Source organism: Typopeltis vanoorti, chromosome 21, assembly GCF_054136105.1.
Source record: "Typopeltis vanoorti isolate ZY-2024b chromosome 21, IOZ_Tvanoo_1.0, whole genome shotgun sequence".
Taxonomy (NCBI): Eukaryota; Metazoa; Arthropoda; class Arachnida; order Uropygi; family Thelyphonidae; genus Typopeltis; species Typopeltis vanoorti.
In genome coordinates this window covers 11,921,242-11,946,901 of record NC_143569.1, presented here as the reverse complement: position 1 = coordinate 11,946,901, position 25,660 = coordinate 11,921,242, and the positions used below count along the sequence as shown (strand labels likewise).

The 25,660-nt window shown below is 35.4% G+C and overlaps 1 protein-coding gene across 5 annotated transcripts in view; it reads left to right on the top strand.

Moving 5' to 3' along the window:
• mRNA-cap (RNA guanylyltransferase and 5'-phosphatase mRNA capping enzyme) overlaps positions 1-25,660 on the top strand; it is a 450,753-nt gene that overhangs the window by 191,793 nt on the left and 233,300 nt on the right. For all 5 annotated transcript variants that reach the window (XM_090411578.1, XM_090411577.1, XM_090411573.1 and 2 more), the window contains one exon: positions 536-644. In XM_090411578.1, the coding sequence (XP_090267704.1) occupies positions 536-644 (109 nt within the window). The remainder of the gene's footprint in view (positions 1-535; positions 645-25,660) is intronic.

Genomic DNA, 25,660 nt, shown 5'->3' with positions numbered 1-25,660 from the left:
TGATTTGGATAGATTTGCAGGCTGGGCTAAGGAGAATGGATGTCAATTTAATGTGGCAAGTTGTAATGTTATGCATTTTGGGGTGAAAAGATTATCAGCAGTATACCACATTGGTGGAACCGTACTGCAGAAAATTGACGAAGCCAGAGATTTGAGAGTGTTAGTGGATAGGAAGTTTAGGGGGTGGACACAGAGCAAAAGTGGCTAAATCAGCTCATTGTTCCTCTTTATTGAGCCTTGATAAGACCCCATCAAAGAAAAAAAAAAAAAATTATTAAAATTTGATGAAACATGTGAGTTAAACGGTTTTATGATATGTTTTTTCTTGTTGTTATATCATTTGCTTTAATATATCATTTTTGTTCTATGTGTTTATCAGAACTTTTCAAGCCACCCCCCCAATACTTATTTATTTTCTTTTCAAAATTTGGATCATTATCATTAATATGTTAAATTGCTTTCATTTATATATTTGCTGATTTATCCCACATTTTGGATATGATCATTATAGGACTATATGAGCTTTCTATTTCAGCAACGGCCACCTGGAATTTATAAGAAAGATTACTTGATTGAGTTGTTTACACGATATGGTGATCCATCTGATATTCCTTCAGTCCCAGTTTTGCCAGACTGGTGTACAGGTGAGTTCTATATATAATAAATTTATTGAATTGTCTGATATTAATAACCATAATTTTGTTTTTATTTTAGGATTGAAATGAGTTATTCTAATGTTTTAGTCCTAACAAGGAAAAGTTGCTAACTGATAACACAGTAGTTCTGAGTTGGTTAAAAACTCTTCTCTTGAAACAAAGCATGGAGGTTTTTTCCAGGCCATTTCTGGCCTCTGATATGAGTGTGGTGACATTGGGTGTGATGAAAATAATCTCCCATCTAAAGATATTCATAAACATTCATAATTGTGATTGTGTTACAAAAATTATCCTTGTTGGAATGAGGGTATCCATTCCCCATTCGATTCAAAATTTTCATCACTCAAGCTATGGTTTACCAAGAAGTGTACAGGATGATAAAATAACTAAAAAGCTTGAGACAGAAACGTGAGTTTCATTCTCAGATTCTAATGAAATCCATCAAACTTCAAAACCATCATTAACAGGATTGAGTCTGATTTTGAAAGGGCTAAATGTTAGAAAACTCACCTTTGCCAATGACAGTCGTGCCTTTTGGTCCTCTGCCCAAGATTTGGATCCAATTTCTGTCTGTCTGTCTGTGCTCCCACTTCACTCTCTCTCACCCGTTAAATTAAAGTAATACTGCAATACCGCAGTATTGCAGTATCACTTTAATTTAAAGCTAACCTCTTGGCATCATTCTTATTGTCCAACTCCAGTATAGTTTACCAATGCATATAGCCTTCTCCTTTACCTGGATCATTGCATGGCATACCTCCTGCTAGAAAGACGTCAGAAGAATATTCCTTGAATAACCTAGATACCAAAAAGGCTTCTGGTCCTGATGGAATCCCACCATTTGTGCTCAATAGATATGCTCCTGAGTTAATACCCGTTCTTTATCATCTATATACTATATTATAGTTAGCTGGCATCCAGCTTTCAGCATGGAAGTAAAGCTCATATACAGCCATTTCCAAAAAGGGATGACAAGTGCCTACCATTAAGTTAATGACCTGTTGTTCTGTCTTTCTGGTCTAAAGTAATAGAGACAGTTATTAACAGTCAAGTTCTTCAACACCTGAAGAAGTGTCACCTAATCATTGACCACAAATATGAATTTTTTTTTTTTCATTCAAGATCTACTACAGATCTCACCTACATCACCCACCTCTGGATTGGTTTGGAGAAACCTGTGCTCTTGTACTTGATGTTTCCATGTCATTTGATAGGGTTTGGTATTGAGGGCTTCTAAGGCAGATTGCCATCATATGGTCTGTCTTTCTTTTATAAATTTGATTCCAGTTTTCTCTCAAGCTGTTCACTATATATAAAGGTGGAGGATGCTCTCTTTCAGATTTTATGATGTGCAGGCCTCTATTATTTTATCAATTTTCTCCCTTGAATACATAAATAACCTGCTTTTGCTGATCTCAGACCCATTTATAGTTTTGCTGATAGTAGCACTCTCTACTCATGACAAGTCTTGCAGGGCTCAAACATCTCAGGCATCAACTGACAGCAGGTCAGTCTTTAGCAAACTGACCTGCTGTCAGTTTGCTACAGACTGGTCTCCATAGCATTCTTTGATGAGATAATAACAACCTAGTCATCTTCAATGCTTCAAAAGAACAAGATAGTATTATTTTTTTATAGCAAAAAAAAAAACCTCAAAAACAACTTAGTTCTTTTCTTCTTACCTTTGAAAATGCACAACTTAACAGTCCAGATTAGACTTTTCCACCTCAGATTCCTGCCTTTACCTGGCATAATCGCATCACCTACATAGATTTTGAGCTTCCAAACAACTTTTTGTTCCTGCTCAAGATGTTATTTTCATCTATCCAGCTCTCTACTTTTGTACAGAGTCTCTCATCTTTGGAATAGATAGTGCATTCTTATTTAAGGTGGTTCCTCAAACCTCTTTAAAAATTATTGATGCTGTTCGGAAGAGGGCACATCAGCTGATTGATGAATTCCTCTCTCACAGAGTCTCTTCTGCTGATGAAATAACTGCAGAAGAGACACAATACAGAAATTGTTTTATGAAATTGGTGCTGTTCACCACAGCTAGCATCTGTCATTTCCCTGTTTCTGCTAAAACTACATGAGCAAAGACAATTCAACATTTTTTTACATTTGAACATCTAACTCACTAAATTGCGAAACAGCGAAAAGTCAGCTACTGGAACAAATCTGAAAACACACCCCTACTCAACATCACCAGAGTTAAAGATTGGTACTATCAACATAAGAAGCCTGAATGGCAAAGAAATTGAGCTAGCTAGCTGAGGAATTAGATAAGTAGCAGATCGACATAATAGGGGTGACTGAAACCAAAAAGACAAAAACTGGTGAGATCTTTCTGAGCAATAAATACAAAATGTTATATTCAGGCAATGACAATCAAGGAAAAGAAGGAGTAGCCATAGTATTCAACACAAAATACGAGGCTAATCTTCTTGAATGCAGGCAGTCTCAAGTAGAGTGATGTGGGCAAATATCAGAATGGGGAACTGGAAAATGAGACATATTTGTGCCTATGGTTCCACAAAAGGTTCTACTAAGGTAGAAGTGGAGGAATTTCTTGATGCTTTAGACAAAGCATCTGGCACAATGAAAAAAGAAAAGTTGGTCCTTGTTGGGGATCAAAATAGCAGAGTAGGAAATGATTGTGAGACATACAAAAATATTTTGGGAAAATTTGGAGAAAAGAACAAAGCTAATAATAATGGCAAATATCTGTTGGATTTCTGCTCAGGACATGGACTGGTTATTACTAACACCATGATCCAACATAAAAATGTGCACAAATTCACATGGAGAGAAGAGACAAGTAATAAGAAAAGTCTCATTGATTATGTTATTGTTGATAGTGATGTTTTACCCCCTGGTGCAGGACACCAGAGTGTGCAGAGGATTTGAAATTGGAAGTGATCACTATTTAGTCTTGAGCAAGATAAAATTGAATTTCGTATTGAAAAGAATAACGTGTAAGAAAGTTTTAAAACAAATAAAAGTTGAGCAGCTCTCAGATGTGAACTGTAGACTAAAATACACAAAGATTATTGAAGAAAAAATGAAAGAGTTTGAGAACATGAATCAAACCTTGAAGATTCATTGGCAAGCTCTGAAGGAAACATTGATTGATTCTGCCAGAGAGGCATGTAGTGAGGTTGTCTGCAGGGATAGAAAAATCAGAACTCCCTGGTGGTCACAGGAAGTTAAAGAGGCAGTGAAGGAAAAGAAGAAAGCGTATCAAAAGTTCCTGGCAAATAAGTCAGCTTGTGCTCTTAGAGAATACAGAGACAAATGTAAGAAAGCTAAACAATGTGTAAAACTAGTAAACAAAAGTCATGGGAAGACTTTCGTAAGAACATAGAAAATAAATATCAAGAAGGTGGCAGAATATTCTGGAGGTTGTTGAAGAAGCTTCGGAATGGAGGAAAGAGTGCTGTAAAAGGAGTTAGAGATGATAAAGGTGACAAGAAAACGGGAGAAAAAGATATCCTTGAAGTGTGAAGTAATTACTTCGAAAAACTGCTAAATGAAACAAGCAGTGATGACAGCACAGTGGTAAAAAACACTAACCAGGCATGCAGTCAGGAATACATATCCATACTCAAAGTAGAAAAAGCCATCAAAGTCTTGAAATGTGGAAAGGCAGGAGGAGTAGATGATATTCGACCAGAAATGCTGAAGTATGGTGGTATAAGAGTCTTACAGTGGCTGCACTGCATAGTTCAGAAAGCCTGGACAGAGGAACGAATTCTAAACGATTGGAGTAGAGCTCTCATAGTACCCATATATAAAAAGGGAAATAAAACTGAATGTGAGAATTACAGAGGTATTTCCCTACTGAGTGTTCCTGGCAAAATCTATGCAAGTATACTTGAGAAACGGTTGAGAAGAATTGTTGAAGAAAAGCTTGGTGAAGAACAAGCCGGATTCAGGCCAAATAGAAGCTGTCAGGATCAGATCTTCACTTTACGACAAACAGTTGAGAATGCAATGGAATATAACAAAATCTGTATTTAAGTTTTGTCGATTTGGAAAAAGGCATATAACAAGGTGCCAAGAGAGAAACTATTCAATATGCTACAGTTATATGGCATGAATGGGGCATTATATCAAGCAATACTTAGTCTTTATTTCAGTTGTAAGTCAACAGTTAGAATTGAAGGAAGTACAGGAAAATGGTTTAATGTTAAATCTGGTGTGAGACAAGGATGTACATTATCCCCTCTGTTATTCATTATCTATATGGATCAAATTATGAAGGAAAGTGGTATTAAACATGATATCAAGATTGGAGATGTTAATGTCAGCTCTTTGTTTTATGCAGATGATGTTATATTTCTAAATAAATCCGCTACAAGTCCGCAAGATTCTCTGACTAAATGGAATAACTGTTGTAATAGATATGGTATGGAGGTCAGCAATAAAAAGACAAAGACAATGAAAATAGGCAGAATCATTGAAAATGTCAACTCTGTTGTGAATGTACATTACCACCACCGCATGAGGTTACCATATCCCCTTTATCCATCCTTTACTGTTAGATACTTTACTGTTTCAGTGGGTTGCATCCACGTGGAGGTCACTTTGCTCATCCCGTACAACCATTTTCTGCAGTTTGCTGGGCAAATGCTCGTCTCGCTGGTCACTGTCGTCAGACTGCTTGTCTCCCTGGAGGAACTTTCCGTTGTCTCATTCTGGTAGCACTTCTACCGATGGCCCGAGTCGGTGGATGCCGTCATCTTGCGTACAGCTCGCCCGATACTCTCCAGTCAGCAAAGGGGAGAAACTTTCCATCCGAAGTCGTAGAATTCCCTTCTGCTGGTCAGCATCGTGGGTCCGAAATAAAACAGGAACAGAAAAAATGGGGGTTGAAATCCATGCAAACCCACATTTATTATCCCTTGTTGCTCCCTCTTTTTCGTCGCAAAAGTTTTCTCACACTGCCATCCTATTATTCCTTAAGTTGTTTAGTCACAACTATTATCCTCAAGAGCACTCTTTTCGGGGGACGCGAGTTCAATTCGCTTTCCACGAATGCCTTCGCTTCAGGCGTTACGCTTATCGTTGGTAACTCACATGCAACCTTTGTACCTTTGTTTGCATTGACATACATTTTGAATAGAGTATTTTTTCTTACTAGTGTTTTCAAACAACAATATTTCTATCTAGACAGACAAATTCCTCCTTTGTTTTAGTACTTCATTTTAAGGTAATTCAATTAAGTTCTCTATTAACAATTTGTTTCTTTACTAACAGTACAATTATTTCTTGGTTATTATTGTATTCTTGTTAAATGAATGATCCTTTTGATGAAAAGGTCCTTATTCAAGATCTAACATGACTACTGTAGCAAGAGAACACAACACATACCCCTGGTTCTGTGAATAAGTTTTTTAATACCATATTGTTGGGCAGAATGATATTGTTTATATAAGTACGAGGGTGATCTGAAAAGTTCTCAGCCTAACAATGAAAAAATGAATTTATAATTTCAAAATTATTTTTATTTTTCAACATAATCTCCCTTAAGACTAACACATATATTCCACTCCAGTACCATTATCCCATCCCTGTAGTGGTTCTCAGAAAGATCTGCAAAATACACCTCTACAGCTGCAATCACCACTTGATTCAAAGAAAAATGCTGACCAGCGAGGATGAGTTTTAGTTTTGGAAGAGATAGAAGTCAAAGGGAGCCAAATCTGGGGAATGGGGTGGATGTTCCAACAATTCGTAGTGCAGATCCCTTAATTTTTCCATTGCCAAAACACTTTTTTGGGCAGGTGCATTGTCCTGATGAAAGATGATTTTTTTCTTCTCAAACTAGGTCTTTAATCACAAATTTTTTCGTCTAGTCTGGTTAAAAGATCTGGATAATATTACCCAGTTATTGTTTTACCCTTTTCAAGATAATTAATAAACAAAATGGCTTTAGCATCCCAAAACATCGATGCTATATCCTTTCCTGCTGATGGAACAGACTTTGTCTTCTTTGGCACTGAACCTGGCTCTTCTGTCCACTGTTTTGACTGCTGTTTGGATTCGGGTGTGCAATGATGAATCCAGTTCTCACCCATAGTAAAAAACCGACACACCAAATCAGTTGTAACTGTTAATATTTCGTCCCTTTACACTAAGTATGAGAAATTTTTTTTTTTTTTTTTTTTGATTTATTAGTGGACCATAATTCTTGTAGAAAGGCTTTTACGTTGGTTGCACATGATTACTAAATAACTTAAGGAATTCACAACGTATACTGGAATATAAATTAGAATAAACTTTAATATATACTTCCTATATTTCAGCAACATCATGTTGCCATCTTCATGGAAACATAAGATTAAGACACATGCACGCAGGTACTAAAAACAGCAAATGAGGTCGAATCGAGGAAACTACTGTTTTTTTCCTAAAGTCCCGATGGTTCTCCCTACCGGGCTATATTAGGTATTCTTGGCCGTTGGGCTGAAGTTCTCAAGAAGTACATCTCCGAAATTTGGGCCAGTCTCATGCAATCAAATTTGTTGAGGTTTGGCATGTTTCTTAGGGCTGAGGCTGATTCTATGAATAGTCTTTCAAATTTATACTTGCTGCTGTGTATTACTGTGACTTTCTTCCACCGTATTCTGTTGCGTGTATCCAGAGTGGCTGTACTGGTGAAACTGGATGTAGTCCTTGTGTTCCGAAATTCTGATATTTGCTGTCCTGCCTGTTTTCACCAGTGCAGCCACTCTGGGCTTGTAGACCATGCTCTGGATACACGCAACAGAATACGGCGGAAGAAAGCCACAGTAATACACAGCAGCAAGTATAAATTTGAAAGACTATTCATAAAATCATCCTCCGTCCTAAGAAACATGCCAAACCTCAACAAATTTGGATGCATGAGACTACCCCAAATTTGGGAGATGTACATCTTGAGAACTTCAGCCTAACAGCCAAGAATGGTGCACCACCAAGACTTTAGGAAAAACAGTAGTTTCCTCGCTTCGACCTCGTTTGTTGTTTTTAGTGCCTGCATGCATGTGTCTTAATCCTATGTTCCCATGAAGATGGCAACGTGACGTTGTTGAAATATAGGAAGTATATATTAAAGTTTATTTTAATTTATATTCCAGTATACGTTGTGAATTCCTTAAGTTATTTAGTAATATATTAAAGTTTATTTTAATTTATATTCCAGTATACGTTGTGAATTCCTTAAGTTATTTAGTAATAGTGGACATAGTTCTTTATAAATATGTACAAACGTCGACAAGTTTCGCCAGCTTAAGTCTGTCTGGCTTCTTTGGGACAAGAAATGGGTACATTAACGTTAAATGCTAAAAAAAGAATGATGTTACAACAGTTAAATTAAAATTGAAATGACGTGTAACATCAAGAGTATATAGTCTTAGTCATTGTTTGTGGATTGCGTTTTATAGTTTTTTGCGAAGTTGAGTTCTGCTAAACACAGTGAATTTATTAAGCTTTTCCAAATGTCTTTTAGTATCATACCTTGATTTCTGTTGAGATTGTCTCCTGTCCGGCCATAGCAGCTTCTTTAAAATTTCCATCTGAAATCTTTTTCAATATATGGCATAGAGCTTTTGTCGTAATCGATGCAGTGGTTCAAAATCGAGAAATGATGGGCTAATCCTGAGGTATTTGTTCTGTTGTTGTTCACATCCCCAATATGTCCTTTTTTCCAGATTTCTAAGCTTCGTGATGTCTGGCCTATATAATTCAGTCTACAGGAACATGGGATGTTATATACACCTGCGTGCTTGTAGAAGGTGATGCTATCCTTAGGAGATCCATGTGTCGTGTAGTTTGAATAGGTTTGAAGGCAATCCTGATGTTGAAAGACCTCATGATTTTTGCTATTTCTGTTAAAACCGAGCCAGCATAAGGTATGACAAGACGATGTATACTGCGTGACTGGAGGTTATCGCTGTGGGTTGTTTCTATTGAGAATCTTTTAGATTATATTTTTTGGGTAACCATTTCTGACTAGAGTTTGAGATATGAGTGTGAGTTCATCAAGCAGATCTTTTTCTTCTGTGATGATATTTGTTACTCTATTTTTAAGCATATGTATAATGCTAAGTTTTTGTGCATGATGGTGAGTAGAATTTAAAATGAAGATAACATCCAGTGTCTGTAGGTTTGTGGGCTTGTGAGTTTGTGTAGATTGTGAGCTTGATTTGTCCATTCTCTTGTTTTTTTATTAGTGTGTCCAGAAAAGGTAATTGATTGTTATTTTCCAACTCTAGCGTGAACTTGATTTTTTGGTAGAAAGAATTTATTTTTTGAAGGAACTCGTGTAAGGCATTTTCTGTGTCTTTCCAAATAATGAAGACATCGTCCACGTATCTCCGCCAGACTAATGGTTTCAGATTTATTTTGGATAGGATGTCAGCTTCTAGTTTTTCCATGAACAGATCTTCACAAGGTGGTGACAAGGGATTGCCCTGGCTAAGCCATCAAGTTGTTCATACATTATATGATTTACTTTAAAGTAGTTTGATTTGTGACAATGGCAGAAAAGCTGAGCAATGTTGTGTGGATAGAGATTTTCTATGAACTTAATCACTTCTTCAACTGGTACATTCGTGAATAATTACACTACGTCTAGGCTTGCAAGTATGTCTGTATTTGAGATGCTGATACCTTTTAATCTTTCACTGAAATGCCTAGAATTCTTTATAAAAGAGTCAGATTTTTTTATCTTCTCTTTCAACAGACCAGCTAGGTATTTGGCTAGTAAGTATGCTGGAGAATTTCTACCATTCATGATCTGGCGGAGCGGAACTCCAACTTTATGAACTTTTAGTACACCATATAAGCGTGGTGGTAATGGATGTAGAGATTTTAGATTTCGCTGTGATTGTGGAGCCCATCTAGTCATATTACGTATTAAGAGATTGGTCCCTGTGGTTTTTCATGGTTGGATCTACATCTAACGTATGATAGGTAGACGTGTCAGAAACTAAATCACCGATCTTCGTTATGTAATCTTTGGTATTCATAATAACTGTTGAGTTGCCTTTGTTTGCTTTTAGGATGATAATGTCTTTGTTCTTTCTTAAGTTTAAGAGCGCTCTTCTTCCGGAGGAGGTAATATTACGTTTCGGTGGTTTTGAGGTAGAGAGGATGACAGTGCTTTTTAATCTTATGTCATTTGCTTCAGTCTTCTCTGAAAATGAAGAAAGTCCTTTTTCAATGTTGCTTATGAAATTTATTTTTGTGAAGTGATTTGGAGCTATTGTGAAGTTGAAACCTTTTTTTAATATGTCCGATTCCTGTTTAGAAAGAGTGTGGTCCGAAAGGTTAAAAATAACTTCATCATCCGGGAGACATGGTCTAGAGTTGCATTTTGTTTGAAAAAGTCTATCGAATTTTATTAAATCCAAAAGAAAATTTCTCATACTTAGTGTAAAGGGACCAAATATTAACAGTTACAATGAATAATTTAGATGGATATACAAAGAACAAGGTACGTTCTTTTGAAAAAACTAAAATGCAAAAGAGAAAGATTGCTTAACCATCCTACCTTCTTTAAAAGATGCAGACCGTTTAATATCATTCCTAGTTCCTAATCATTAAAGAGCAGATAAAATCTATAAGTGCGAAACCGATTTACTTTAAAACCTCTTTAGCCATACTACGTGAAAGAATCCAGCACATCAGATACGTACTGAACAAAATAGACCTCAAATGCTTAGATCTTTTCGATGATATAACTAATAACACAGATAATAACATTTGGAACATAATTGACCGCATGGTACAAAATAGTTAGAACAAAGTTTTTTGATCTAGTAAAGAATCACAAATTAAAAAATTCTGTTGAAATTCATGCTGGTCTGTTGAAAGAGAAGATAAAGAAATCGGACTCTTTTATAAAGAATTTTAAGCATTTCAGTGAAAGATTAAAAGGTATCAACATCTCAAATACAGACATACTTGCAAGAGCAGATGTAGTGTAATTATTCATGAATGTACCAGTTGAAGAAGTGATTAAGATCATAGAAAATCTCTATCCACACGACATTGCTCAGCTTTTCTGCCATTGTCACAAATCAAACTACTTCATCATCATCAAATTCCTGCCATATACCCTCAAGGAGTGTACAGGATATGATAGTACGCATGAAAAATTTACATCATTACTAACTTCCTATATACAATTTTCCTCCAAATCAGTCTGTTACTTGTCAAGACCCCAACATTACCAGATCTTATATTTCTGTTGTCTAAGGCACTTTGTGCCGTATCAATCTACCTATATCTTGGTCTTCCTCTGGGTCGTTTTCCTGTCAACTTGGCAGAGAACACTTGTTTTGCTAATCTTTCCTCGCCCTTCTGTTTAAGTGACCATACCAGCTGAGATTAGCTCTGCTAACGCATTCCTGGATGCTGACAACGTCAAGTTCTTTCCTAATATAATCGTTTTTAATATGATATTGCCATTGATGCCATCTGTTCATGCTTATAATCCTTCTCAGGACTCTCATATCTGCGGTCTCCAGTCTTTGGTCAAATGTTTTACTTCTGACCGAGCTCTCAGATCCATAAGTTAAAACTGGTTTGAACATTGTCTTGTATACAGCTAATTTAGTGACTAATTCTGACTAATTTCTCTCTTATTCCATATGAATTTATTCAATTGACTTCCCATCATACCAGCTTTGCTGATTCTGTTGTCTATTTCTATATTTAATTTACCATCTTCACTAAAAATCATGCCTAAGTAGCTGAAATGTTTTACTTGTTCCACAGTTGACATTTTCAATGATTCTGCCTATTTTCATTGTCTTTATCTTTTTATTGCTGACCTTCATACTTATCTATTACAACAGTTATTCAATTTAGTCAGAGAATCTTGCAAACTTGTAGCGGATTTATTTAGAAGTATAACATCATCTGCATAAAGCAAAGAGCTGACATTAACATCTCCAGTTTTGATATCATGTTTAATACCACTTTCCTTCATTATGTGAACCATATAGATAATGAATAATAGTGGGGATAATGTACATCCTTGTCTCACACCAGATTTAACATTAAACCATTTTCCTGTACTTCCTTCAATTCTAACTGTTGACTTACAACTCAAATAAAGACTAAGTATTGCTTGATATAATGCCCCATTGACACCATATAACTGTAGGTATTGAATAGCTTCTCTCTTGGCACCTTGTCAAAAGCCTTTTCCAAATCGACAAAACTTAAATGCAGATCTTTGTTATATTCCCATGATTTCTCCACTATTTGTCGTAAAATAAAGATCTGATCCTGACAGCCTCCATTTGGCCTGAATCCAGCTTGTTCTTCACCAAGCTTTTCTTCCACAATTCTTCTCAACCATTTCTCATGTATACTTGTATATATCTTACCAGGAACACTCAGTAGGGATATACCTCTGTAATTCTCACATTCAGTTTTATTTCCCTTTTTATATATGGGTACTATGAGAGCTCTACTCCAATCATTGGAAATTCGTTCCTCTATCCAGACTCTCTGAACTATGCAGTGCAGCCACTGTAAGACTTTTATACCACACCATACTTCAGCATTTCTGGTCGAATATAATCTGTTCCTGCTGCCTTTCCATATTTCAAGCCTTTGATGGCTTTTTTTCTACTTCAAGTATGGATATGTATTCCTGACTGTATGCCTGTTGAGTGTTTTTTACCACTATGCTATCACTGCTTGTTTCATTTAGCAATTTTTCGAAGTAATTACTCCATACAAAGATAATAAGCCGAAAGGCTATTTTTCCAGCGAATTTGTTAATTAAGAGGGAGATGTTAAATCCCGTTTTATTTTATAGCCAGGTGCGAAACTCGGGTCGAAATCCATCGACATCCATAGTTTCAATGCCGAAAAACTATCGGCGGAACGAAGTGTAAATGATCACTTGGATAGTACAACACCAGGGCAACTCCATGCAAAGGTGGAGCAAGCTCTCTCACTAACTTTAATATTCTTTCATAATGTAAAAACCCAGCTCCTAAGAGATGTATGTATATATATATATTGTTTTTACATTATGAGAAGAGGTCACTACCCAGACTGTTTTCAACCTTTTTTGAGGTCTCATCAGTGAGTATTTAGACCTGGAATATCAAAGTAAAACTTGATATTCCAGGTCTACCTCAGATTAGCCCATCATTTCTCGATTTTGAAGCACTCCATCGATTGGGACAAAAGCTCCATGCCGTACATTGAAGAAGATTTCAGATGTAGAAATATTAAAGAAGCTGCTGTGGTACTCCGGACAGGAGACAATCTCAACAGAAATCAAGATATGATACTAAAAGACATTTGGAAAAGCTTAATAAATTCACTATGTTTAGCAGAACTCAACTTCGCAATAAACGCGATCAACAAACAATGACTAAGACTCCATCCTCTTGATGTTACACGTCATTTCAATTTTAATTTAACTGTTGTTACTTCATTCTTTTTTTAGCATTTAACGTTAGTGTACCCATTTCTTGTCCTGAAGAAGCCAGATAGACTTAAGCTGGCGAAACTTGTCGACGATTGTATATATTTATAAAGAACTATGGTCCACTAATAAATCCAAAAGAAAATTTCTCACACAAAATCAGTTTTATTCTTGTTAAAACACTCCAAGCGCTGTTCAGAGATTTTCATGCAAGCCCGTCACCCATCTTGCACAAAGCCTATTGCGCACTTGATCAATGATATCTGGTGTTAGTACGCTTTTTGGATGTCATTCACGTGGATCATCTTCAAGGCTGGTACTGCTATGTCTACACTCAGCTGGTACTGCTATGTTTGCTATTTCTTAATTTTCAAAAATGAAGGAGAAGAGTACCCATAAACTATTATGAACTTCGAATGAATTTCTTTTGGCGTTAAACCTTCTTTTACAAATAATTTTATAACCACACGATACTCAATTTTATCCATTTCAAGGGATACAGACAACACTTTTGCTTCAGACAGCTGTATAAAACAAACTACTTGATAGAATGACTTGCAATTTCATGTTGATGCTTATGACAGATGTACCAACTTAGAAAAAATGTCTCTTTCCGATTCACCATATGAATGTTATGTGACTTAAGGTATCAAGAAAGGGCATGCAGTTATTTGATTGTTTTTCTTTTGTGTAATGTATTTAAGGGCATTTGAATCTAAAAATATCTGCTCCATCAAGCGAAATGGTGTGTTCATCATCTGGCTTGATGGAGCACACACAGATCACTGTTTTTGACTGGTTTGATTTCTAATTGTTCTGTATGGAAATTAACCAAATTAAGGACAGGGAAAAAACAAGAATCAGATCTTAGGGAATCACTGGAAGTCTCTGAAGAAAATATTGATTTAGCCAGAGAGTGGCTTATGAAGTTGTCTGTAAAGATAGAAAAATCAGGGCTCCATAGTGAACTCAGAAAGTTAGAGGTATTATCGAAAAGAAGAAGAAAGCATATCAAAAGTTCCTAGCAAGTAAATTGGCTTGTGCTCTGAGAGAATACAGAGAAAGATGTAAGAACACAATGTGTAAAAGTACCTTACAAGTGTTGGGAAAACTGGTTAGTCTATAGAATATTAGAAATATGGCTAAATATTCAGGAGGCTATTGAAGAAGATCAGTGATGGATGAAGGAATAGTATTTTAAGGAATTGGAATGATAAAGACATGAAAACTTCCAGATAAAAATACTCATATCTGGTGTAATTATCTAGAGCAGTGATTTTCAACCGGTGTGCTGCGAAATTTATGAAAACAAATTAATTGAAAGAAATAATGTCATAGTTTGTGCTTTTATTTATTAGTGTCTGGTCTTCCATCATTTTGTGTGTGTAAATCAATCAAAATTATGCCTATTTTTTGCCAGATCATCAAAAAAAGTAAAAGAATATATTTTTACTGTACCACAGAATTTTAATAATTAGTCTAGGTGTGTCATGTTATGAAAAATGTTGAAAATTACTGATCTAGAGTAATCCTGATTGCATTTCAAGAGAAATGCAGTCAGGATTATATAGCAATATTTGAGGTAGGAAAAAACTATCAAATACCTAAAAGGTAGAAAGGTGCTAAAGTAGATAATATATAACCAGTAATACTCAAATCTGTAGGTATAAAAGTTAAAGTGATCACATCACTTGAGTCTTAGCACAGGAGCCCACAGGAATAGAATGTCTGATTCTGCAAAAGTAGCACTAAAATGAATATGTCTAACTGCTCACTGATCACAGTATCTCCAGCATCTCTGGACTGGTGGTGAAAATTTTAGCAAAGCAGGCCTTTGATGCTAGGTTGGCAGGAAAAACATCCAGAGATAAGAACTGAGTTGGTAAGAACTCACATGCAGAAATAGGTTAATAGCAAGCTGTGCTTGAAAGAAGCAATACAAGTTTACTGATGGGTTGTTGTGTGTGAGTAATTTACTAATGTTTTATACGAATGTTTATGCCTCAGTGAACTAGAGAATAGATATACTGTTGGAATTTGCAAAGGCATTTGACAAGATATCACATGAAAAGCTGTTGCATAAAGGATAGGATATAGGATTGGAATATAGACTGTTGACTTTGAAAAGTAGCATATTGGGGGGGTTAATCTGCCAGTCTATGGTGACAGGCTTAGTATTAGGAAGAGCTCACAGGAGATATTCAATTGTTTGCTGATGATGTATTGATAGACAAAACAATCAGGATTGTTAACACTATGCATTACTTGCGGTATGACTTGGATAAGCTCAAACTCTAGTCAAAGGATAGCAGTTTTCAGTTAAATGTTAGTAAGTGTAAAGTTATGAACTTTGGTGTGCTGTGATTTCCAGTTTCATTATATTGGCAAGATTTTGTAATTATGGCAGATATGAAGTTTAAAGTTCATGTAGGAAAAATTGTAAATAAAATTTAGAGGATAATTGGTAAGGTCTTGATAACTACACCACCTGGAATACTCTATACCAATTTGATCACTAGGATTCTGAGGGAATGAAGCTTTGACGAGGGTACAAAGAAGAGTCATGGAGATGAAATTGGGAATGTGGATTCTAAGGGCAGATTGAGACTGTGGACTGTAGACATAGATAAGATGGAGAAGGAAGGCTGCTATAATAGAGACCTATAAATTTCTTGAAAGAGTGTTGGGATACCAAATGAAATTTTTCATTATATGGAAGGTAAGGAAAGTACAAGGGAACATCCCTGGAAGTTGGACTGTTAAGAAAGGGGTAAGAGCAAGATATTTCTTTCAGAGAAACCATTATCATCAAAGACTTCCATGGGAAGTCTCAGACGATAATAATAATAATCACCTAAGATTAAATCTGTTTGCGCATTCTTGAATGCCAAGAATGTCAAACCCCTTCTGAACTTCATTTTTGATATGATTTTGAGAGTGATGTGATCTGTTTACTTCCTTATTTTCCCAGAACTTGTGTATTTACTCTCTGGGTTTGGTTAATTGTTTATTTCTAACCAAAATCTCACATCTTTAAGTATATTTTAGCAAGATAGGGAAGCTAAACATGATGATGGAGTATTACTCGCGATAATTGATTAATTGTGCCCTCTCAGAGTAGACAATCAGAGCGAAAATGCCATTAATGGCTTTGAGAGTATGCTTTGCAAGATCCAAGTTTATAGGACAAGATATTCAATGGGTTGTTGCTGTAGACCAGGAAATGTAGATAGTGGTGAGTAGGAAATGTTTAGGCAAATTAGTTTGGGAAGTGCAAAGTGAGGGATTATTATGAGGAACTTAAGACTATAATGATATAAACTGGATAAAGTAAGCAAATAACACTGCTAAGGGAATTGAATTTTTTTAACTTCTTGAAGGGCAGCATGTGGTGGAGGGAATGTAAAGATCAAGAGTTTTGGACTTGATCATAGCATCAAAAGATCTGATTGTAACTGAGATGTCATATCTCACCTCACTTGGTCAGCGTGACCATATAGTCCTGACTTTGAAGATGAATAGACATGTAGATTTATAATGTAGGCAACTATAATAGACTTAGAAATTGATTTGCAGTAGTACAAATGGACGGAAGATTTGAAGGAAAAGAGATCAGTAGTGCATTGGAGATACTTTAAAAATATTGTCAACAGTAGTAGAGTGATTCTTCACGTTGACTGAAGAAGATAACACGATTTGAAATAAAATGGATAACTAGAGAAATTAAACAGGAATTGCAGATGTAAAAGAGATTATGAAAGGCATATAAAGAGTTGGAGTAGAGCCATGTGAAGGATATAAAGCTTAGGCTAGGAAGGAGAGAAAAATTAGAATACAAGAGGAGACTAGTGCTACAATCCAAGAAAAATTCCAAGGAATTTTTTCACTATGTGGTTAAAAGAAGGAAAAATGATTGTGGATGATTTTCCATACTGGACGAAGATGGAACTCAGGTGAACATGGCAGATGACATAGTTTAGCTATTTATTGATTAAATTGATCACTTTATTAAAGTGTTCCATCCAGGCAAAGCAGGCTTTATTTGTAGAGGGATAAGGAGTGGTGAAATGTTTAAAGTGAATGAAGAGTATGTATTCTGAATCCTGATTTCACTAGATGTTAGCAAGGTGGGGGGGGGTGGAGAGGAGATCTGGATGGAGTTTTGCCATATCTTTTAATGTGCATTTGAGCTGACAGCTGTTTATCTGACTATTTAATGCAAGTTCTGCAATGGGACAAGTTCATGGAGAGTAGAAGGAAAGTAAGATAGTGCCATTGCAAAAGAATGGTGGTAGAATTGAGGTATCAGCTATAGGCAGTTTGTATTTCTTCTCTTGTTAAGATTTTAGAGGAATTGGTAAGAACTTGTATACAGAATTAGACAGATAAGGGCAATATCATTTATGCACAGCAGCATGGGTTTGTTAAGAGGGTACCCTTGTTTTAGTAATTTGGTAACTTTTTTACTAGAGTAACGGATGAGATTTTGGCTATTTGAAATGGATATGACAAGGTACCACATTGTAAAATTTGATGCAGTAGGATTTTTTTTCTTAACTCTGCATCGACTTTTACAGAGGTCACAGATATTGTATATAGAAGGATATTGTAATTTAACACTGATTGTGGATTTTTGTTATTACGAATTTTGTATATAAGGTTTATATTAACTCTGTAGTTATGATAATTTTGTGATTTGAAAAACCATGCAAGTATATATTGAAACAGTAGGAATGTTAAACTGTATTTTTCAAGGGCAATGCCTTAGAAAGTGGCCCAGCATTTGAAGTGGTTCCAATTTTAGAGAAATGGCTTAGAAGCTTTGTTTGTAAAATAATGTAAAGTGCCTTCAATTGTTCGAGCGTAACCTAATGCATGTCTTAAGGACAGTGCAACAACAGGTGGTGAACATCTAAGGATCTCCTGCAGTTGGTAAATAAGATTGGTTTTGTGTATTCTGTGGGAAACAGACTTAATCAACAACTCTGAAGGTCACATCCCCTTTTGTGCGGGAATGTTAGGGGTTCTCAGCCCTTAATCCAGGGACTGCAAGAGGAAGTATAAGAAAGGATCAAGAAAAACTCGAAGAATCCAGAGGCAGTATGCAGCAACGCAACGGTAGTATGCCGATATGCAGAGGCGGAAACGAGGAAGGAAGCAGGTATGCAGAAACGCAGTCTCCTCTTGTAGTGTCTCGGGATCCAGCATCGCAGACTTGGGTTCGTTGGATGTCCGGAGAAAAGTAGGAAGGTGTCGAAGGAAAAGTCGAACCATGAAATGCATCAGGTCCTAGAAACCCTCCATGATGTGATGCCGCTAAAGAAAAGAAGCCTGCACAAATGTTGAGGCCCAGGACGGAAGAGAAGTCAGTATCGGTATAGTATGCATCAATTCCCGGGAATTCTTCATGATGCGATTCCACTAAAGAATAAGAAGCCTGCACGAGTGTTGAGGCCCAGGATGGAAAAGAAGTCAGTGGAACCAGATAAGAGATGAAAGAGCCAGTTCAGATATATGTGTCAAGAGAAGAACTGTGAGTAAAACCTTTGTGTATGTTTAACATTGCAGAAGGTTGACTGATAATCTATGGGCATTTACAAAGTTAAATTGTGATTAATTGTTCTGGACTAAGAGGCTGAAGAATTGGTATAATTTAGATATGAGAAATTTGTAGATTGAAGTATATATATATATATATATATATTGCATGAACAAATTAGTATTGGGATGAGATTATAGATTGGTGCATAATAGTATTGCTGCATGTTTTAATTGGTGTACAATTATTGAGATATCATAATTCTTAGCTTTAGATTTTTTTGGTTAATAAGAGTCAATTCATTTATGACACTGTGTAATTGCACTGTTTCTAAATAAATTGAACCTGTGAGCGAAGATAAATAAGAGTAGCCATGACTGTCAATAACGCTTAAGATAGTTCTAGAGAGATTCTGCAGGTAAATCTTAATTATATTTAATACCAATGAAGGGGGATCTTGGTGGTGCAGTCCTAACATTAAATAAATTTTCCAAGGTTCCCAAAGTATTAGAAATTAGATAACCTGTAGTAACTTAACCCTCCTACCGGCCGAGGTGGATGAAATAGCAAGACTACCCCAGAATTTTTCATGGATCAAAACTTCATCGGCATTCTATCTTTTATCAAGTATTTACTCTCCTCCGCTGTTAATCCCTTAACGACGATTTTAGAGCCATTAGTGGATTAACTGTGGTGGAGCGACTTTTGTGTTACTTGTCTTTACATGTACTATGTTACTTGGAATTTTCTTCGCTGTACTAGGATATTTGATCATTTTTTTTATTGTGTTTTTTTTATTTTATTTTACTGCACAATTTATTTATTGTGCTTCCTTCCAAAAGTAGAAGTTTCACATCTGCCAAAATAAATAATCAATCCTGAAATGACCACAGATCAGCCTTGGCAATGAATATATTTTAGTAATAGTAAATTTCCTTCACTTCACTGACAATATAGATTCTTTTCCGCAAATTTGCAAATGGTTTTTTTTACATTTAAAATATTTTTATCAAATATTTATATTTTTAAATAACATTTAGTGAAATAAATATGACATTTTGCTTTCTTTCTTTCTTTGCAAAATACCTTTATACGGATTGTCACATTTCTAAATTATGAACGATTTTTAAAAAAAATTTTTTATGAATAACAAATGATTATAAACTGCATTACTCAGTTTTCGATATTGTGTATTTTTAGTATAAAAATTTATACCTAATGGTATTTTATCAGAGACTCTTCGCCTTCTTCTTTTGCTTGAAATTGCAACAGAATTTTTTTTTTTTTTTTTTTTGTAGGATGCACATTACTATAATATCCAGTGCTTAACCACTGTAGATATGTTGAAAATATAATAGGAAGGGTATTCTGTGTGAAATGATTCAAAATTTATGCTCATTTTTAGGATTTTTTACTGCAACCCTCTCCTGTCCTGGAACTCGGTTACATAACTACCTTGAATTTCTACAGCTTTGGAAGCTTTCAGACATTATTCAAAATCTCTAATTTCGGTTTACTGTTTTGACAAAAGAAATAAAGCAATAATATTGTTGTATATGCGAAGCTTCTAATTCTGTACTCTTTCTTTGCATCCTGAAATTATTCTATGATTTAGAAATACTATGCTATATTGTCAATATGTAAAACTGTATACCATACAAAAGAACGTTCAGTTGTGTTATTTTTGTTTATTTATTTAAAAACAAAAAATTTTAAATATTACTACTCCTATTGCTGCTGGTTGCTCTTTCTGAAATACGTCTTAGAAATGCTGGACAATGTATAACTGAGAGGAGACCTCCACATAGCCTTTAAAGGAATGCGGAGAACCGACCAGGGCTTCTGACCTAATGTCCAATCCTCACCTTCTCGTGGTGCACCCTGTTGGGTATCTACTTTGATACTGAACGAACGAGGATGGGCTGGCAATTTGGGATTTAGCCGACCAAATTGTATTCTTATTGGTTAAACCAAAATAAAAAATGATGGTACAACATGACAAAATTTCATGCCGGCTGGGGCGTCGCCTGGTTAAACAAGGCCCCCGTTGTTTTCGCCAGGGAACCAGGGCGAACAGCGAAAAGTCAGCTACTGGAACAAATCTGAAAACAAACCCCAACTCAACATCACCAGAGTTAAAGATCGGTACTATCAACGTAAGAAGCCTGAATGGCAAAGAAATGGAGCTAGCTGAGGAATTAGATAAGTACCAGATCGACATAATAGGGGTGACTGAAACAAAAAAGACCAAAACTCGTGAGATCTTTCTGAGCAATAAATACAAAATGTTATATTCAGGCAATGACAATCAAGGAAAAGAAGGAGTAGCCATAGTATTCAACACAAAATACGAGGCTAATCTTCTTGAATGGCAGTCAGTCTCAAGTAGAGTAATGTGGGCAAATATGAGAATGGGGAACTGGACAATGAGACTTATTTGTGCCTATGGTCCCACAGAAGGTTCTACTAAGGTAGAAGTGGAGGAATTTTTTGAGGCTTTAGAAAAAGCAACTGACACAATGAAAAAGGAAAAGTTGGTCCTTGTTGGGGATCTAAATAGTAGAGTAGGAAATGATTGTGAGACATACAAAAATATTTTGGGAAAATTTGGAGAAAAGAGCAAAGCTAATAATAATGGCAAATATCTGTTGGATTTCTGCTCAGGACATGGACTGGTTATTACTAACACCTTGTTCCAACATAAAAATGTGCACAAATTCACATGGAGAGAAGAGGCTAGGAATAAGAAAAGTCTCATTGACTATGTTATTGTTGATAGTGATGTTTTCTCCCTGGTGCAGGACACCAGAGTATACAGAGGATTTGAAATTGGAAGTGATCACTATTTAGTCTTGAGCAGGATAAAATTGAATTTCATATTGAAAAGAATAACATGTAAGAAAGTTTTAAAGCGAATAAAAGTTGAGCAGCTCTCAGATGTGAACTGTAGACTAAAATACAGAAATATTATTGAAAAGAAAATGAAAGAGTTTGAGAACAGGAATCAAACCTTGGAGATTCAGTGGCAAACTCCGAAGGAAACATTGATTGATTCTGCTAGAGAGGCATGTGGTGAGGTTGTGTGCAAGGATAAAAAAATCAGAACTCCCTGGTGGACACAGGAAGTTAAAGAGGCAGTGAAGGAAAAGAAGAAAGCATATCAAAAGTTCCTGGCAAATAAGTCAGCTTTTACTCTTACAGAATACAGAGACAAATGTAAGAAAGCTAAACAGTGTGTAAAACTAGCTAAACAAAAGTCATGGGAGGACTTTGACAAGAATATAGAAAATAAATATCAAGAAGGTGGCAAAATATTCTGGAGGTTGTTGAAGAAGCTTAGGAATGGAGGAAAGAGTGCTGTAAAAGGAATTAGAGATGATAAAGGTGAAATGAAAACAGGAGAAAAAGATATCCTTGAAGTATGGAGTAATTACTTTGAAAAACTGCTAAATGAAACAAGCAGTGATGACAGCATAGTGATAAAAAACACTGACCGGGCATGCAGTTAGGAATACATATCCATACTTGAAGTAGAAAAAGCCATCAAAGGCTTGAAATGTGGAAAGGCAGCAGGAGTAGATGATATTCGACCAGAAATGCTGAAGTATGGTGGTATAAGAGTCTTACAGTGGCTGCACTGCATAGTTCAGAAAGCCTGGACAGAGGGACGAATTCCCGATGATTGGAGTAGAGCTCTCATAGTACCCATATATAAAAAGGGAAATAAAACTGAATGTGAGAATTACAGAGGTATTTCCCTACTGAGTGTTCCTGGCAAGATCTATGCAAGTATACTTGAGAAACGGTTGAGAAGAATTGTGGAAGAAAAGCTTGGTGAAGAACAAGCTGGATTCAGGCCAAATAGAGGCTGTCAGGATCAGATCTTCACTTTACGACAAATAGTCGAGAAAGCATGGGAATATAACAAAGATCTGTATTTAAGTTTTGTCGATTTGGAAAAGGCATATGACAAGGTGCCAAGAGAGAAGCTATTCAATACGCTGCAGTTATATGGTGTCAATGGGGCATTATATCAAGCAATACTTAGTCTTTATTTGAGTTGTAAGTCAGCAGTTAGAATTGAAGGAAGTACAGGAAGATGGTTTAATGTTAAATCTGGTGTGAGACAAGGATGTACATTATCCCCTCTGTTATTCATTATCTATATGGATCACATTATGAAGGAATTTGGTATTAAACCTGATATCAAAATTGGAGATGTTAATGTCAGCTCTATGCTTTATGCGGATGATGTTATACTTCTAAATAAATCCGCTACAAGTCTGCAAGATTCTCTGATTAAATTGAATAGCTGTTGTAATAGATATGGTATGAAGGTCAGCAATAAAAAGACAAAGACAATGAAAATAGGCAGAATCATTGAAAATGTCAACTGTGTTGTGAATGGAGAACCTGTGGAACAAGTAAAACATTTCAGCTACTTAGGCACAATTTTTACTGAAGATGGTAAACTAAATATAGAAATAGACAACAGAATCAGCAAAGCTGGTATGGTGGGAAGTCAATTGAATAAATTCATATGGAATAAGAGAGAAATCAGTCAGAACACTAAATTAGCTGTGTACAAGACAGTGTTCAAACCAGTTTTAACTTATGGATCTGAGAGCTGGGTCAGAAGTAAAACACTTGACCAAAGACTAGAGACCACAGATATGAGAGTCCTGAGAAAGATTATAGGCATGAACAGATGGCATCAATGGCAATATCATGTTAAAAAACGAGGATATTAGGAAAGAACTTGACATTGTCAGTATCCAGGAATGCATTAGCAGAGCTAATCTCAGATGGTATGGTCACTTAAATAGAATGGGAGAGGAAAGATTAGCAAAACAAGTGTTCTCTGCCAGGTTGGCAGGAAAACGACCCAGAGGAAGACCAAGATATAGGTGGATTGATACGGTACAAAGTGCCTTAGATGATAGAAATATAAGATCTGATAATGTTGGAGTCTTAACAAGTAACAGACTGATTTGGAGGAAAATTGTAGATAGGAAGTTAGTAATGATGTAATTTTTTCATGTAGTACTGTCATATCCTGTACACCCCTTGAGGGTACATGGCAGGAATTTGATGATGATAATCCCTTTAGCTGGAGGAAAAGCTAAAAGATTACTCTTTTGAGAAACACAAGAGAGAAAGTTTCCCAGAAGTCGCACTAAATTGCCTCAAGCAAGAATGTCTTGTTTTGTTTTCAGTTGTTCAGACATACTAACACGGAAAAACTGACATTTCCTTTACAGGCTGATGCAGTATTTATGCCAAGAATGATTTCTTTATTTATAGTGATCGGTTTCACTTTTATTATCAAAAAATTCTAAATTATTTGATACAGTTATCTTGTAAAAAAGGATTTGAATTTTTTTAAGAGAAAAGGCACAATCTGTTACATAATCATTTATTTTTTGAGTTGAGGGGGTGGGGGGTAGACCTAATCAATCTACAGGCAATTGTTACAAACGTAAATCACTTCGGGAACATGTTCATGCAGTTTATTGTAAAATAGTAGTAAAAGTTTTACTTCAATAATGTCACGTATCTAAACTAGAAGAAAATGTCGGAACTCTTACATAAATATTTTTCTGGCATGAATTCTCTATCAACTATAATGTAATCAATTTACAGATTTTTGCACTCTTGTATTGACAAAAGAAATATGTGCAGTAATTTCTTCTTTCTACTACAAGAAAAAACCAGATAATAACAGAAGAAAATATGTAGTATTTTCTTTTTCAGTGGGTGAATTTACAATGTTCTTTCTTTGTGTTTTGAAATGAAAGTGCAAATGATTATTTTCTTGCCATTTTTGCCAATAGAAAATCTGCTATAATTATATAAGTCACATATTACCATTTTTCTCCCACAGGTGAAAAGAAATAAAGCAATAATATTGTTCAATCTGTCGAACTTTATTGTAGCTCAAATATTTATTATCCAACTTTGCTATTTTGTAATAAAAAATATTCGTGCTACTTTGAAAATTTCTAATCTGTGGCACACACTGATATGAAAATTTAGTAGACAAAGTTTTGCCAAACTGTATTCTTATTTACAAAAAAAAACAATCTCGTAATAGGCATATTTGGAAAAAAGTTGTATTAGGTGAGATTGTGGTACACAGAATGTTTCAAAAATTAAGAAATAAAACATCTCAGAGAATGATTTACCCTACTATTCAGAATTGTTTGAAATATAATTAAGGTTTTATATATATATATATATATAAATCTCCCTCACATCTCACAAATGAATTGTGTATTGGGTGTGCTTTCTAATATTCCTTTCTGCCCAATAACAAGTTATAGACTAACGGAGATAACTAACCCATCACCACTGGGAACCGGATCAAAAGAACATGCCCAGCAGGCAGCACACTAAAGTGCCTCGTGCAATAACTGAATATTTTACAGGCAAAAATTCCTTGTTTTGTTTTTCCATCTTTCTGATTGAGTAGCAGACATTCGAAACATATTATTCTGATATTGCATTTGTAGGATGACAGTATTTTTAAATATTAATTTCCCCTATTACCCTATGTCACATAACTTCCTGATTTATAATAATGAGGAAATAATATGTATATTTTCTTATTTATAATTTGCTAATTTATAATAATCAAAACTTAGTTTCTGTGTCGAAAAATTAAACGTTATGTCGAACAATTATTATGGAAAAATCACGAATTAAATAAAAACTGTACCTATGTTTCATAACAGTTTTTAGGTGTGTGGTAGTGTTGCTGCAGGAGGGGGGTGTAAAACTATCAAAGTCGAAATAAAGTTCAATTCTATTATGAAAATATGAAATTTCACATTTGATGTATACACATATACATATTTTGTACTGGAGAATATGCACAAAAGTATCGCTTACTTTAAAATTGGAGAAAAATATATAAACTAGCAGAAAATATATACTTATCAATTTGAATAATAACCATTTATTTCATTTTATAAATACCGATTATACAGGGAAACCAAAAAGGTGAAAGTGCAAAGAACAGTA